This window comes from Typopeltis vanoorti, chromosome 17 (assembly GCF_054136105.1).
Source record: "Typopeltis vanoorti isolate ZY-2024b chromosome 17, IOZ_Tvanoo_1.0, whole genome shotgun sequence".
NCBI classification, from domain to species: domain Eukaryota; kingdom Metazoa; phylum Arthropoda; class Arachnida; order Uropygi; family Thelyphonidae; genus Typopeltis; species Typopeltis vanoorti.
Window position 1 is genome coordinate 30,345,256 of NC_143565.1, and position 17,886 is coordinate 30,363,141.

At 35.7% G+C, this 17,886-nt stretch overlaps 1 protein-coding gene across 3 annotated transcripts in view; it reads right to left on the reverse strand.

Moving 5' to 3' along the window:
- Positions 1-17,886, reverse strand: part of Pngl (N-glycanase Pngl) — a 96,975-nt gene that overhangs the window by 44,464 nt on the left and 34,625 nt on the right. For all 3 annotated transcript variants that reach the window (XM_090407270.1, XM_090407269.1, XM_090407268.1), the window contains exon 3: positions 10,419-10,601. In XM_090407270.1, coding sequence (XP_090263396.1) covers positions 10,419-10,601 — 183 coding nt within the window. The remainder of the gene's footprint in view (positions 1-10,418; positions 10,602-17,886) is intronic.

Here is a 17,886-nt window from a genome sequence, read left to right on the forward strand (position 1 = left end):
TCAGTAAAACCTGATTGACAGAAATTGATATAGAAAGATTCCGGTATTTGGACCACATGTTTATTAACTCTCCTACTGGTCAAGGTGGATGAAATAGCAAGACTACCCCAGAATTTTTCATGGATCAAAACTTGACCGGCATTCTATCTTTTATCAAGTATTTACCCTTCTCTGCTGTTAATCCCTTAACGGCGATTTTAGAGCCATTAGCGGATTAATTGTGGTCGAGCGACTTTTGAGTCACTTGTCTTTACATGTACTGTGTTACTTGGAATTTTCTTCATTTCTTCAAAGATCCTAATGAATTTCCTTCATTAGGATATTTTATCGCATTTTTTTTTTCCTTTTTTTTTTTTACTGCACAATTTATTTATTGTGTCTCTTTCCAAAAATAGAAGTTTCACATCTGCCAAAATAAATAATGAATCCTGAAATGCCCACAGATCAGCCTTCAATGAATATATTTTAGTAATAGTAAATTTCCTTCACTTTACTGACAATATAGATTCTTCATCATCATCATCAAATTCCTGCCATGTACCCTCAAGGGGTGTACAGGATATGACAGTACTACATGAAAAAATTACATCATTACTAACTTCCTATCTACAATTTTCCTCCAAATCAGTCTGTTACTTGTCAAGACTCCAACATTATCAGATCTTATATTTCTATCGTCTAAGGCACTTTGTACCGTATCAATCCACCTATATCTTGGTCTTTCTCTGGGTCGTTTTCCTGCCAACCTGGCAGAGAACACTTGTTTTGCTAATCTTTCCTCTCCCATTCTATTTAAGTGACCATACCATCTGAGATTAGCTCTGCTAACGCATTCCTGGATGCTGACAATGTCAAGTTCTTTCCTAATATCCTCATTTTTAATATGATATTGCCATTGATGCCATCTGTTCACGCCTCTAATCTTTCTCAGGACTCTCATATCTGCGGTCTCTAGTCTTTGGTCAAGTGTTTTACTTCTGACCCAGCTCTCAGATCCATAAGTTAAAACTGGTTTGAACACTGTCTTGTATACAGCTAATTTAGTGTTCCGACTAATTTCTTTCTTATTCCATATGAATTTATTCAATTGACTTCCCACGATACCAGCTTTGCTGATTCTGTTGTCTATTTCTATATTTAGTTTACCATCTTCAGTAAAAATTGTGCCTAAGTATCTGAAATGTTTTACTTGTTCCACAGGTTCTCCATTCACAACACAGTTGACATTTTCAATGATTCTGCCTATTTTCATTGTCTTTGTCTTTTTATTGCTGACCTTCATACCATATCTATTACAACAGCTATTCAATTTAGTCAGAGAATCTTGCAGACTTGTAGCGGATTTATTTAGAAGTATAACATCATCCGCATAAAGCAAAGAGCTGACATTAACATCTCCAATTTTGATATCAGGTTTAATACCACATTCCTTCATAATGTGATCCATATAGATAATGAATAACAGAGGGGATAATGTACATCCTTGTCTCACACCAGATTTAACATTAAACCATCTTCCTGTACTTCCTTCAATTCTAACTGCTGACTCACAACTCAAATAAAGACTAAGTATTGCTTGATATAATGCCCCATTGATACCATATAACTGCAGCGTATTGAATAGCTACTCTCTTGGCACCTTGTCATATGCCTTTTCCAAATCGACAAAACTTAAATACAGATCTTTGTTATATTCCCATGCTTTCTCGACTATTTGTTGTAAAGTGAAGATCTGATCCTGACAGCCTCTATTTGGCCTGAATCCAGCTTGTTCTTCACCAAGCTTTTCTTCCACAATTCTTCTCAACCGTTTCTCAAGTATACTTGCATAGATCTTGCCAGGAACACTCAGTAGGGAAATACCTCTGTAATTCTCACATTCAGTTTTATTTCCCTTTTTATATATGGGTACTATGAGAGCTCTACTCCAATCATCGGGAATTCGTCCCTCTGTCCAGGCTTTCTGAACTATGCAGTGCAGCCACTGTAAGACTCTTATACCTCCATACTTCAGCATTTCTGGTCGAATATCATCTACTCCTGCTGCCTTTCCACATTTCAAGCCTTTGATGGCTTTTTCTACTTCAAGTATGGATATGTATTCCTGACTGCATGCCTGGTCAGTGTTTTTTATCACTGTGCTGTCATCACTGCTTGTTTCATTTAGCAGTTTTTCAAAGTAATTACTCCATACTTCAAGGATATCTTTTTCTCCTGTTTTCATTTCACCTTTATCATCTCTAATTCCTTTTACAGCACTCTTTCCTCCATTCCTAAGCTTCTTCATCAACCTCCAGAATATTTTGCCACCTTCTTGATATTTATTTTCTATATTCTTGCCAAAGTCCTCCCACGACTTTTGTTTAGCTAGTTTTACACACTGTTTAGCTTTCTTACATTTGTCTCTGTATTCTGTAAGAGTAAAAGCTGACTTATTTGCAAGGAACTTTTGATATACTTTCTTCTTTTCCTTCACTGCCTCTTTAACTTCCTGTGTCCACCAGGGAGTTCTGATTTTTTTATCTTTGCACACAACCTCACCACATGCCTCTCTGGCAGAATCAATCAATGTTTCCTTCAGAGTTTGCCACTGAATCTCCAAGGTTTGATTCCTGTTCTCAAACTCTTTCATTTTCTTTTCAATAATATTTCTGTATTTTAGTCTACAGTTTACATCTGAGAGCTGCTCAACTTTTATTCGCTTTAAAACTTTCTTATATGTTATTCTTTTCAATATGAAATTCAATTTTATCCTGCTCAAGACTAAATAGTGATCACTTCCAATTTCAAATCCTCTGTACACTCTGGTTTCCTGCACCAGGGAGAAAACATCACTATCAACAATAACATAGTCAATGAGACTTTTCTTATTCCTAGCCTCTTCTCTCCATGTGAATTTGTGCACATTTTTATGTTGGAACATGGTGTTAGTAATAACCAGTCCATGTCCTGAGCAGAAATCCAACAGATATTTGCCATTATTATTAGCTTTGCTCTTTTCTCCAAATTTTCCCAAAATATTTTTGTATGTCTCACAATCATTTCCTACTCTACTATTTAGATCCCCAACAAGGACCAACTTTTCCTTTTTCATTGTGTCAGTTGCTTTTTTCTAAAGCCTCAAAAAATTCCTCCACTTCTACCTTAGTAGAACCTTCTGTGAGACCATAGGCACAAATAAGTCTCATTGTCCAGTTCCCCATTCTCATATTTGCCCACATTACTCTACTTGAGACTGACTGCCATTCAAGAAGATTAGCCTCGTATTTTGTGTTGAATACTATGGCTACTCCTTCTTTTCCTTGATTGTTATTGCCTGAATATAACATTTTGTATTTATTGCTCAGAAAGATCTCACCAGTTTTGGTCTTTTTTGTTTCAGTCACCCCTATTATGTCAATCTGGTACTTATCTAATTCCTCAGCTAGCTCCATTTCTTTGCCATTCAGGCTTCTTACGTTGATAGTACCGATCTTTAACTCTGGTGATGTTGAGTTGGGGTTTGTTTTCAGATTTGTTCCAGTAGCTGACTTTTCGCTGTTCGCCCTGGTTCCCTGGCGAAAACAACGGGGGCCTTGTTTAACCGGGCGACGCCCCAGCAGGCATGAAATTTTGTCATGTTCTACCATCATTTTTTATTTTGGTTTAACCAATAAGAATACAATTTGGTCGGCTAAATCCCAAATTGCCAGCCCATCCTCGTTCGTTCGGTATCAAAGTAGATACCCAACAGGGTGCACCACGAGAAGGTGAGGATTGGACATTAGGTCAGAAGCCCTGGTCGGTTCTCCGCATTCCTTTAAAGGCTATGTGGAGGTCTCCTCTCAGTTATACAGCTTTGACCCTTAAGCACCCCATATAGATTCTTTTTTTAACGAATTTTCAAATGTTTGTTTACACATAAAATATTTTGTTAGATATTTATATTTTTAAATAACATTTAGTGAAATAAATATGACATTTTGCTTTCTTTCTTTGCAAAATACCTTTATATGGATTGTCATATTTCAACTTTAGGAACGAATTATTTTTATTTTTTTTTTATGAACAACAAATGATTATAAACTGCATTACTCAGTTTCCGATACTGTGTCTTTTTTAGTATCAAAAATTGATATGTAATGGTATTTTATCAGACTCTTCATTGATTCTTTTGCTTAAAATTGCAACAGATTTTTTTTTTTTTTTTTTTTTTGTAGGATGCACATTACTATAATATCCAGTGCTTAATCACTGTAGATATGTTGAAAATATAATAGGAAGGATATCCTGTATGGAATGATTAAAAATTTATGCTCATTTTTAGGATTTTTTTACTGCAACTCCCCCTCCCTCTCCTGTCCTGAGTTGCATAACTACTTTAAATTTCTACAGCTTTGAAAGCTTTCAGAGAGTATTCAAAATCTCTTATTTCAGTTTACTGTTTTGATAAAAGAAATAAAGCAATAATATTGTTGTATATTTGAAGCTTCTAATTCTGTACTCTTTCTTTGCATCTGAAATCAGCTGTTCAACAGTCTGCTGAAATTATTCTAAGATTTAGAAATACTATGCTATATTTTCAATATGTAAAACTGTATACCACAGAAAGAAAGTTCAGTTGTGTTATTTTTGTTTCTTTTTTTAAAAAAAAAATTAAATATTACTATTTCTATTGCTGCTGGTTGCTATTTCTGAAATACATCTTAGAAATGCTGGACAATAATCTTTTTACCAGAGGAAAAGTTAAAAGTGTTAGATTACTCTCTTGAGAAACACAAGACAGAAAGTTTCCGAGAAGTCGCACTAAATTGCCTCAAGCAAGAATGTCTTGTTTCGTTTTCAGTTGTTCAGATATCCTAACACAGAAAAACTGACATTTCTTTTACAGGCTGATGCAGTAATTATGCCAAAAATGATTTCTTTATTTATAGTGATCAGTCATCATCATCATCAAATTCCTGACATGTACCCTCAAGGGGTGTACAGGATATGATAGTACTATATGAAAAAAATTACATCATTACTAACTTCCTATCTACAATTTTCCTCCAAATCAGTCTGTTACTTGTCAAGACTCCAACATTATCAGATCTTATATTTCTATCGTCTAAGGCACTTTGTACCATATCAATCCACCTATATCTTGGTCTTCCTCTGGGTCGTTTTCCTGCCAACCTGGCAGAGAAGACTTGTTTTGCTAATCTTTCTTCACCCATTCTGTTTAAGTGACCATACCACCTGAGATTAGCTCTGCTAAGGCATTCCTAGATGCTGACAATGTCAAGTTCTTTCCTAATATCCTCGTTTTTAATATGATATTGCCATTGATGCCATCTGTTCATGCCTCTAATCTTTCTCAGGACTCTCATATCTGCAGTCTCTAGTCTTTGGTCAAGTGTTTTACTTCTGACCCAGCTCTCAGATCCATAAGTTAAAACTGGTTTGAACACTGTCTTGTATACAGCTAATTTAGTGTTCCGACTAATTTCTCTCTTATTCCATATGAATTTATTCAATTGACTTCCCACCATACCAGCTTTGCTGATTCTGTTGTCTATTTCTACATTGAATTTACCATCTTCACTAAAAATCGTGCCTAAGTAGCTGAAAACTAATAATTAAGGAATTGACAGCGTACACTAGAAATATAAATTAAATAAACTTTAATATATGCTTTCCGATATTTCGGCAAACGTCACGTTGCCATCTTCTTGGGAACTTATTACAAAAACAAGTGCACACAAGTACTACATAACAGCAAATGAGAACAGAAGCTAGGAAGTTAACATTTTCCTAAAGTTCTGATGGTGCCCCCTGGCGGGCTATATTGGTAGTTCTTGGTCTTTGGGCTGAAGTTCTTCTGATACATGTTTCCCAAATTTGGGGCAGTCTCATGCATCCAAATTTGTTGAGGTTTGGCATGTTCCTAAGGGCTGAGGCTGATTCCATGAATAGTCTTTCATATTTGAACTTGCTGCGGTGTATTACTGTGGCTTTCTTCCATCTTATTCTGTGGAGAGTATCTAGAGTGTGCTCTGCAAGCGCAGATTGGCTGTATCCTTGTCTTCTGAGATTCTGATATTTGCTGTCCTGCCTGTTTGGCCAAAGTAGGACAGTTTACAGCTGCAAGGGACCTGGTATACACCAGGTAGGTCTAGGGGAAGTGGTTGGTCTTTAGTGGAGCGGATAAGGAATGCCAATTTTCTATGTGGTCTGTAACAGGTGGTCAAGTCATGTTTTTTTAAGATTTTGTTGATTTTTTCCAAGGTGCCTCGGATGTAGGGAATGGTGATGGATCTAGAGTAATCTTTTTTGTGAAAGGGAGGGGGTGGTGGGTTGTGGATAACTGGGTTAAGAATTTTTTGGATTCTTTTGGGGGGGTAGCCATTGGCTAAGAAAGTGTCACGAATGTGATTTAGTTCAGTAGTTAGGGCTTGCTCATTAGAACAGATTATTTTTGCCCTGTTGAATAGTGTCTTAATAACTCCATATTGTTGTGAGGGGGGGTGATGGGATTGTTGGTGAATGTATCTACCTGTATGGGTGGGTTTTCTATAAACTGAGAAAACCAAAGTCAATGAGACTTTTCTTATTCCTTGCCTCTTCTCTCCATGTGAATTTGTGCACATTTTTATGTTGGAACATGGTGTTAGTAATAACCAGTCCATGTCCCGAGCAGAAATCCAACAGATATTTGCCATTATTATTAGCTTTGCTCTTTTCTCCAAATTTTCCCAAAATATTTTTATATGTCTCACAATCATTTCCTACTCTGCTATTTAGATCTCCAACAGGGACCAACTTTTCCTTTTTCATTGTGTCAGTTGCTTTTTCTAGAGCATCAAAAAATTCCTCCACTTCTACCTTAGTAGAACCTTCTGTGGGATTATAGGCACAAATAAGTCTCATTGTCCAGTTCCCCATTCTCATATTTGCCCACATTACTTTACTTGTGACAGACTGCCATTCAAGAAGATTAGCCTCGTATTTTGTGTTGAATACTATGGCTACTCCTTCTTTTCCTTGATTGTCATTGCCTGAATATAACATTTTGTATTTATTGCTCAGAAAGATCTCACCAGTTTTTGTCTTTTTTGTTTCAGTCATCCTATTATGTTGGTCTATTACTTATCTAATTCCTCAGCTAGCTCCATTTCTTTGCCATTCAGGCTTCTTATGTTGATAGTACCGATCTTTAAGTCTGGTGATGTTGAGTTGGGGGGTGTGTTTTCAGATTTGTTCCAGTAGCTGACCTTTCGCTGTTCGCCCTGGTTCCCTGGCGAAAACAACGGGGGCCTTGTTTAACCGGACGACACCCCAGCCGGCATGAAATTTTGTCATATTGTACCATCATTTTTTATTTTGGTTTAACCAACAGGAATACAATTTGGTCGGCTAAATCCCAAATTGCCAGCCTATCCTCGTTCGTTCAGTATATCCAAGTAGATACCCAACAGGGTGCACCACGAGAAGGTGAGGATTGGACGTTAGGTCAGAATCTTGGTCGGTTCTCTGCATTCCTTTAAAGGCTATGTGGAGGTCTCCTCTCAGTTATACAGCTTTGACCCTTAAGCACCCATGACAATTCTATTGTAAAAAATTTGCTACTGTTTTGTCTTTATAGACTTGTCTGGTTTTTAGGAGGTTGAGGACTTACCTTTATCAGGTTTATATTTATCAATTGTTTTTTGGGAAGCATGGATGACCAATGTCCATCTCTCCCTCTGGTAAAATATTCAATATATCTGATGTGTCAGAGTCAGTTGGCAAGTTTAATTAACTTTTAAAGGATACTGAAGTATCCATTTTTTCTGTGGGTGAGTCTGGTGGTTTATCTTAAGTGATATCTTTCCCATAATTTTTTTTTACAGTAAAACTGTGGGTCATGCGATTGATGTGCTCAACAGAGAAGTACTCGCAATCATAAAGTACAGGTAAGGTGGAATAGACAGAAGAGTTTGAGTTGCTGTTGACATTTTCTTAATTGTTATCATGGTTACAAAGAAAAGAGCACCTCATGTCTCGCCAGTGTACCATCGAATGCCAACAAACCCAATGATAATATGAAGTGCTGCAGCTATAAAATTGATGTTACTGATAAAAAAAAAAAGTATATTGTGCGATTTCTGTTGCCAATGGCTACGTGCTTCCTGTGCAAAAATAGATGAATTAGTACATAAGCTATTTATCGACCTCAACCAGCTGTTTTTTCTGTTCATTGTGACTCCCTTCTGTAAAGCAGCTCCTGAACTTTTACTTTCAAGAGCTGCGTTAATACTATGAACGAAATTTTTTCTCCAAAATCCAAATGCTGGAAGCTAAGCATGAACTAACTGATGATCACTGCTGCAATGCAAGTGCACGCTTGCCCGCTAATGTACTCTGTGATCCAATCCCACCAACAGTAAACGACTCGATTGAGGCCAAATACAAAAAAATTCAATGCAATTATTTTGAACTTTCTGATGGAAAATGATAAATCACTAAAAGAAGACATCAGCAAATTAGCAGAAGAATGCAACTTTGATTCTAGAAATATCGTCAGGTGCCATCATTTTGGACCCATAAATATAAGGAAGGACGGAACGAACTTTCCACACCTCATAAAAGTGACTTGTGACACACTGAAAAGCACATCTAAATTAATAACAGCAATTAATATTGAAGAATACTTGTCCCCCCCCCCCCAATTGCACATACATACTCGACCTGACCTAGCATTTGCCCAGAGAGAACAAGGATGTCATCTTCAAGAACAACTGGAAGTAAAACACCAAAATAGAGACAACAATTGGATCATAGACTACAAACAAGTTAAATTAGTGCAAAAATCAAGTGATGCCACCATGGAGACCAGTATGCAGGCACTGCATAGGAAATGTGAAAGACCTTTGCAGTCAAACATAATGCCCACAGAACCATGCTTATCCACTTTATTAACATCCATGGCCTAACCTCCAACCTTAATAGTGTCAACTACCATCTTCAGTCTACCAAACCCTGAATGAATAAATAAATATATATACTTATTATATTTAGATCTCACTTATTTTGGTCTTCTTAGTTTCAATAATGTCTGTTATGTTGATATGGTATTTATTTCTTCTGCTATCTCCTTGTTTTTCATTAATATTTCTTGAAGCTTTTTATCTTCAATTCCACTGGGGTTAAGATTGTTCCTGTAGGTAGTTTTGCTTTGTTGTATTTCATTGACAGACACTGCATGATATCTGATAATGCTGTGTACCATCATAACGTATATGTAGTTTCAGCCAGTATAAATGAGATTTGCTTCACTAATTTCCAAATTATAGCCCATTCCTGTTTCTTTAGCATCCAAATAGTATGTTCTTTCTCGATTTCTAAAGAAACAGGATTTGTTAATTCCTGTTTCTTTAGCATCCAAACACATGGGAGGTTTATTTTGGAAGATCCTATTGGTTCTTCTCATTTCTTATACACATGTAGAGGTCCCCTCCCAGTTAACCAGCTTCAACTCTTATCCTACTTCTCCAAGGGCCAGTAAATTTTCATGTTTCTAGAATATTACAAAAATTTCAAATATTAAGATCCCTCAGTATTTGTGATATATATAAATATATATATATATTATTTTTTAAGTTAAATGGCTATTATAACATATATATATATATATATATATATATATATATATATATATATATTATTTTTTAAGTTAAATGGCTATTATAACATAGTCAAACCTAGTTAATGATATGTACAGAACCTAAAACTAATTTTAATTAACTTGTTTGTCTCTGCTTGCATTTGTATACAGGAAGGATTGTCCATATACATAATCCTCAAACATTCTGGCTTATGATATTTGATATAAATAATGCTGCTACTTAATATGTCTCAATATCTATATAATGTAATGTCCCAATTGATATCTTACACATTTACAGAGGATACATTTTTAGTTTTAACTGAAAATTTATCCTGTGTATAATATATATAATGCATTAGTACTGTGAATAGGAAATGGGTTAAGAAATGAAGGAAAATTTGCTCAAGAGATCAAACATTGCACTTTTCAAACCATTCTGGCCTCCGATAAGCAGGATGGTAGTAATCTTACACTGAGTGATGAAAGCAGCACCATCTAAAAGACAGTCATAAACATCCATGGCACAGTCGGATTGGAACCCACAGAGGCAAGCATCTAGCCCATGTCTTGCCATCATAAAACTGAAGATTATCAAATTTATTCAATCCTATGAGCACCTGTGTATATGTTTAAAAATTCCAGTTACAATGCTTGTTTTTTAACCCCTGCATGGAATATCTGCCAAATCATTCTTAAGTTACTGCTGAAGGTAAAAACATCACTTTTTTTTTTTAACCTGGTGCATAAATAGCAAAAATTATGAAATCAAATTGCTATCACTATTAGAAAAAAGATAAGGTTCACTTACTGTAGCATCAGGCAACAATGGGACTGATATTCGAATAGTTGTGACCTGTCTTGTTTCTAGGGGTGTCCCTTTAGGAGCAAATTTCTTCACTAGGCATTTATTCCTTACATCATTCAGGTTCTGTCTAAATTTCTGGACTATTTCCACATTGTTATTAACAGACCACACAAAATGTTCAACACCCTTAGAGTAAAAGGAAAAAAAAAAAATTCAAATTGCAATACACACATTTTTAAAGTCATTATATGAAATTTGAATATCTTAAATTCAGATTTTATGATTACTGTAGTTATCTGTTCTTTGTGGCAAAATATATAATTAGCATTAAATACTACATAAGGCAATATTCACAACATAAGTTCAGAAATACATTATTTTTTATATAAATATAGTGTACATTGAATCAATACATCATTACTATAATTAGCATTAACTACTACATAAGGCAATATTCACAACATAAGTTCAGAAATACATTATTTTTTATATAAATACAGTGTACATTGAATCAATACATCATTACTATGATTGGCTTCTTCAGACAACTAATAACTGAATAGAGAATTGCACTTAAAAACATTACCAAGCAAGACTTCTACCTTTAATGGCAATTCCTATATTATTATTAATTAAGTAGAGATAAAATTGGCATTCATTCATTCATTCTCTGCAAAAACTATCAACAATAAACATTATAAAAGCAGAACAGAAAGCTCTTGTGTGAAAATAAGAAAAAATAAAGGTAAGATAAGGCAGGTAAGGATAAATGCATTTCAGTTATGTACAGAAGCACCTACAATGACAAAGTTGGGAGCACATCATCATGTGAAGTTATCATCAGTGTTGGAAGTTTTTTCCACTTGGTTAGACTATAATAAATTTAGTTTAATCCTTTATCTAAGTGTAAGCAAACAAAGTTTGCACCTGAAGTATCGTCAGGACTGAGGCAACTCGTAGTAAAGGCGGACCAAGCTCTCATCACTACTTGTCTTAGTATCTCCCATAATGTCTGCAAGGAGATGTGCAAAGCACATCTCCTTGCAGACGTATAATGCTATGCATTAAGGGAAGGGTCACTGCTCAGACTGGTTTCGACCTTTATTGAGGTCTCATCAGTGGGAGCCAGACCCAGAAGGGAGATACTAAGACAAGCAGTGATGAGAGCTTGATCCACCTTTACCACGAGTTACCTCAGTCCTGAAGATACTTCAGGTGCAAACTCTATTTGCTTACACTTGGATAAAAGGTTAAACTAAATTTATTATAGCCTAACCAAGTGGGAAAGAACTTCAAACATCTTTCTTTAAATCCAGAGTAATTTAATAATAAGGTGAGACACCTTTTGGCAACTCATATAGGTAAATACGACCTCTCCATCACTTCCGCCTTAGAATCACCACCTCTGGGTCTGGCTCCCACTGACAAGACATCAATAAAAGTCAAAGCCGGTTGGAAGCTTGGGTGAAGAATGGCAAAGCTGTAGCCCATGAAGTTTTAACTGAGGCTCAGCTGTTGCTGTTAACCCTTAATTTAGATAAGTACCAGATCGACATAATAGGGATGGCTGAAACAAAAAAGACCAAAACTGGTGAGATCTTTCTGAACAAAAAATATAAAATGTTATATTCAGGCAATGACAATCAAGGAAAAGGAGTAGCCACTGTATTCAACACTAAATACGAGGCTAATCTTCTTGAATGGCAGGCAGTTTAAAGTAGAGTGATGTGGGCAAATATCAGAATGGGTAACTAGAAAATGAGACTTATTTGTGCCTGTGGTCCCACAGAAGGTTCTATAAGGTAGAAGTGGAGGAATTTTTTGAGGATTTAGAGAAAGCAACTGACACAATGAAAAAGGAAAAGTTGGTCCTTGTTGGAGATCTAAATAGAAGAGTAGGAAATGATTGTATAAAAATATATTGGGAAAATTTGGAGAAAGGAGCAAAATAATGGCAAATACCTGTTGGATTTTTGCTCAGGACATGGACTGGTTATTACTAACAACATGTTCCAACATAAAAATGTGCACAAATTCACATGGAGAGAAGAGGCAAGGAATAAGAAAAGTCTCATTGACTATGTTATTGTTGATAATGATGTTTTCACCCTTGTGCAGGACACCAGAGTGTACAGATTATTTGAAATTGGAAGTGATCACTATTTAGTCTTGAGCAGGATAAAATTGAATTTCATATTGAAAAGAATAACATGTAAGAAAGTTTTAAAGCAAATAAAAGTTGAGCAGCTCTCAGATGTGAACTGTAGACTAAAATACACAGATTATTGAAGGAAAAATGAAAGAGTTTGAGAACAGGAACCAAACCTTAGAGATTCAGTGGCAAGCCTTGAAGAATACCCTGACTGATTCAGCTAGAGAGGCATGTGGTGAAGTTGTCTGCAAGGATAGAAAAATTAGAACTCCATGGTGGACACAGGAAGTTAAAGAGGCAGTGAAGGAAAAGAAGAAAGCATATCAAAAGTTCGTGGCAAATAAGTCAGCTTGTGCTCTTAGAGAATACAGAGACAAATGTAAGAAAGCTAAACAGTGTGTAAAACTAGCTAAACAAAAGTCATGGGAGGACTCTGGCAAGAACATAGAAAATAAATATCAAGAAGTTAACAAAATATTTTGGAGGTTGTTGAAGAATCTTAGAAATGGAGGAAAGATTACTGTAAAGGGAGTTAGAGATGATAAAGGTGACATCGAAACGGGAGAAAAATATATCCTTGAAGTATGGAGTAATTACTTCGAGAAATTGCTAAATGAAACAAGCAGTGATAGCACAGTGGTAAAAAACACTCAATAGGCATACAGTCAGGAATACATTCCATACTTGAAGTAGAAAAAGCCATCAAAGGCTTAAAATGTGGAAAGGCAGCAGGAGAGATGATATTCGACCAGAAATGCTGAAGTATGGTGGTATAAAAGTCTTGCAGTGGCTGCACTGCATAGTTAGGAAGGCCTGGAGAGAGGGACGAATTCCCGATGATTGGAGTAGAGCTCTCATAGTACCCGTATATATAAAGGGAAATAAAACTGAATGTGAGAATTACAGAGGTATACCTCTATTGAGTGTTCCTGGTAAAATATATGCAACTATACTTGAGAAACGGTTGAGAAGAATTGTGGAAGAAAAGCTTGGTGAAGAACAAGCTATATTCAGGTCAAATAGAGGCTGTCAGGATCAGATCTTCACTTTACGACAAACAGTGGAGAAATCATGGGAATATAACAAAGATCTGTATTTAAGTTTTGTCGATTTGGAAAAGGCATATGACAAGATGCCAAGAGAGAAGCTATTCAATACGCTACAGTTATATGGTGTCAATGGGGCATTATATCAAGCAATACTTAGTCTTTATTTGAGTTGTAAGTCAGCAGTTAGAATTGAAGAAAGTGAAGTACAGGAAGATGGTTTAATGTTAAATCTGGTGTGAGACACGGATGTACATTATCCCCTCTGTTATTCATTATCTATATGGATCACATTATGAAGGAAAGTGGTATTAAACATGATATCAAAATTGGAGTTGTTAATGTCAGCTCTTTGCTTTATGCAGACAATGTTATACTTATCAATAAATCCGCTACAAGTCTGCAAGATTCCTTGACTAAATTGAATAACTGTTGTAATAGATATGGTATGAAGGTCAGCAATAAAAAGACAAAGACAATGAAAATAGGCAGAATCGTTGAAAATGTCAATTGCATTGTGAATGGAGAACCTGTGGAATAAGTAAAATATTTCGGCTACTTGGGCACGATTTTTAGTGAAGATGGTAAATTAAATATAGAAATACACAACAGAATCAATAAAGCTGGTATGGTGGGAAGTCAATTGAATAAATTCATATGGAATAAGAGAGAAATTAGCCGGAACACTAAATTAGCTGTATACAAGACTGTTCAAACCAGTTTTAACTTATGGATCTGAGAGCTGGGTCAGAAGTAAAACACTTGACCAAAGACTAGAGACTGCAGATATGAGAGTCCGGAGAAAGATTAGAGGCATGAACAGATGGCATCAATGGCAATATCATATTAAAAACGAGGATATTAGGAAAGAACTTAACATTGTCAGCATCTAGGAATGCGTTAGCAGAGCTAATCTCAGGTGGTATGGTCACTTAAAAAGAATGGGTGAAGAAAGATTAGCAAAACAAGTCTTCTCTGCCAGGTTGGCAGGAAAACAACCCAGAGGAAGACCAAGCTATAGGTGGATTGATACGGTACAATGTGCCTTAGGTGACAGAAATATAAGATCTGATAATATTGGAGTCTTGACAAGTAACAGACTGATCTGGAGGAAAATTGTAGATAGGAAGTTAGTAATGATGTACATTTTTGATGTAGTACTATCATATCCTGTACATCCCTTGAGAGTATATGGCAGGAATTTGATGATGATGATATATGGGAAATATATGACTTCTGCATTACTTCAACCTTGGTATCTCTTCTAGACCCTTCTCTCACTGATGAAACTTAAAAGTCGAAAATGTTATGAGCAGTGGCTCTTCCTATAATGCATAGCATTATACATATCTGAAAAGGTCTATGCTTTGCATTATGGGATACTAAGGCAACTGATGTGGTCATTAGCCTCTATATACAAGTGATGTTTTGCCTCCATTTATCTGGTATTTGTTTTTTAGAAAACAATTTTTTAATAGTTAACTGAAATCCTGTGTTCCTTCCTCCATATTTCAACAACTTATTCTGTATTTTATCTATCCAGCTGTTTTCTGTTTCTAATTTTTCTGAAAATGTTTTCTATATGTCGTGTTATTTCTAAACCTTCTCAACTTTCAGATCTTCCGCTTAAGTTTTTTCTTCATCTTCATACAAAGTAGTTAAGTGCTCTTCCTAATATTTTTGTTTTGTTCAGTTAAGGATATGTTTTTATACTCTCATAATTCAGTTCTTTGGTTTGTCCATATTTGCTTTTGTGTGCCATAAAAGTTATGTTCAAGCTGTTTTGGATAGTTATCCCAGATTTTGTTATTGGTTTCATTTCTTAACTTTTTGTATTTGTTCTACTTTTCTTCATTAAATATATCTTGTAGTTATGCTAAAAATGATATTTGTTAGATTTATCTTATAGATATGTGAAAAATTTAACAAAAAAAAAAAAAACTTGCTTTAAATTCAAATGTGCAACCTTGACTTCATTTTTAAAATTTTCAGATTAGAAAATGATCCACACCTTCTCACAAATCAGCAATCTTATTTCAAGAAGCAATAAATGCTCCCTTAGTTTACTTTTATGAAGCTTTCTGAATGTTCTGAAAGTCCTTACTAATGAAAATGTTGACAACTAATGCATATCTATCTATCTAGGTATGCAGCCTCTTGACTAAGAGTGTCATGCATAACACATCACCACAGAATGTTTTATCACACCTCTTTTTCTCTTTTACTTGATTTTATCATATGAGACCAGATGAGAAACAGAAGATTTGTTCCTTCTCTCTATTAACTAGAAACAAAAATAATATATGTCTAACTAATACATAAATACACAAAAAGTGGCTCAAAATTTAGTGAGTGCAAAAGGTACATTGAGTGCACATGTCTGTTTCATATTTATCTGATGGCATGGCATAAGCAGTGTGACTTGCACTAATGATCAAATGAATCTGGCTATAATTCTGTTTTCATGCATTCCTAAAGAAAAATCATGGTAAGTAGTATCACTTTGGCTGCTCACTGTATTTGAAACAAAAATAGCAAATAAATATTGACATAAGGGAGCCTGTGTAGCTCAGTGGATGTGGCGTTTGCACACCATGGTGCTTGGCCGCACGAAGGAAGACTTGGTTTCAAATCTAGTCGCCAACTAGAGGGAAATTTTCTAAGCCTTTTTTCGACCGGTTCCCAAGTTAGTCAATCTCTAGGAAGGGCAAGAGGGTTTTTCTCCCAGAAACTTGAGTTTTTCATCCTGGAAACTCAAGAAAATCGACCACAGAACCCACACTATTTCAGACATAAAATATATTGTGTTAGGGACCACGAGATGGCGTGGTCCCTAACACAATTGAGCCTCGTCTTCACTGCGTGCTGGTTAATTAGTGATAGTCTTGGGTCAGCTATCTCTGATTGAGTACCAGTGAAGATTGCAACCACTGGTACCCAATGGTTACCCAATTGTAACCATTTTGTCTCCAAAAGTTAGATAGGGCTAAAACGGTCTTGCCTACTCTCTATACGGGAATAAAAAAAGGTGTTCGCTGATTTTTTTTAAATATTGACGTTAAGGAAGGTCAAAATGGATTGATGCATCTGGCATTATCTTAGAAGAAAAAATATAAGGTTCTCCATATTGGAAGACGAAAAATAACATTAATCATGTTATAATATCCTGTACTTCTCTTGAGAATCCACTTACTAGTGGATTCTCAAGAGAAGTACAGAGAAGTATATTTTTTCGATACCCTTATTGATATGCCTCCACTGCCATGTCTAAATCCAGCTCCTGCAATAGCTTTAATACCTGAAACTTATCCACTTCAGCATTCTGACAGCTAATGGGGATGTATATCTTACTGAAGTGATCGCTAAATTTCAAAAGCATATTATGCTTCACACTTCTGAGTTCACTAAGGTTACTATTCCATGGTCATTCTTCAATCCACATGCAACACGGTAAAAAAATTTCTCTCAAATTTTCCTTTGCTAAGGCTAACTGCTTTTCAGAGTCTAATTTTACCTTCGTCACAATGACTTCATTCTCATAGTCTGCTTTTTATATACCTTCCAGGGTATATAAAAAGCAGACTATGAGAATGAAGACAGTACCAAGAGAAAGGTAAAAACTTTACCTTTCTCTTGGTACTGGATCCACAACATTTTCTTTTTATGTAGTTCTTGCTCTAAAATCTTATTTATCCATTTAATTTCCTTGTAATTGATTCTCCTAACTCTAGGGATGCAGTCAGATAAAGCTCCTTTCAGATATCTTTTGACAACTTCCCAAACATTGCTTATTCCTCCCATGCAGTTTTTCACCAAGGCACTGTCTTCATGCTGCCTTCTCATTCTAACATGCTCATCAACTGCCTTATAGTTCCACATGTATGTTCCCTTTTATTCAAAATTCTCACATGATTTGTCATATCCCAGATTAAAATTGAATGATCATTATCTCCATCTGGAAGCAAAAGCGGTACCTCATTTATATAGATTTTAAGATGCTATTCCTAGATTCGATGGTCTTGCATCCTGAGTTCCTTCCATTAAGTACTACTTAAGATAGTTATCCCTCAATAACTCTATGAATTCCATGTCTCCAGTCTATATTCCCAAAACTGAAATCATCCATAATGAAAGTCCTACTTGCATCCATAGGATTGACCTGCCTAGGAGGTTTCATCCTCTTCAAATAATCGTACTCTATAGTAGCATGCAGCTATATTTTGTCCCATTAAACCACTAGCTCACACCAAACAGCCTAACACCATTTGGGATC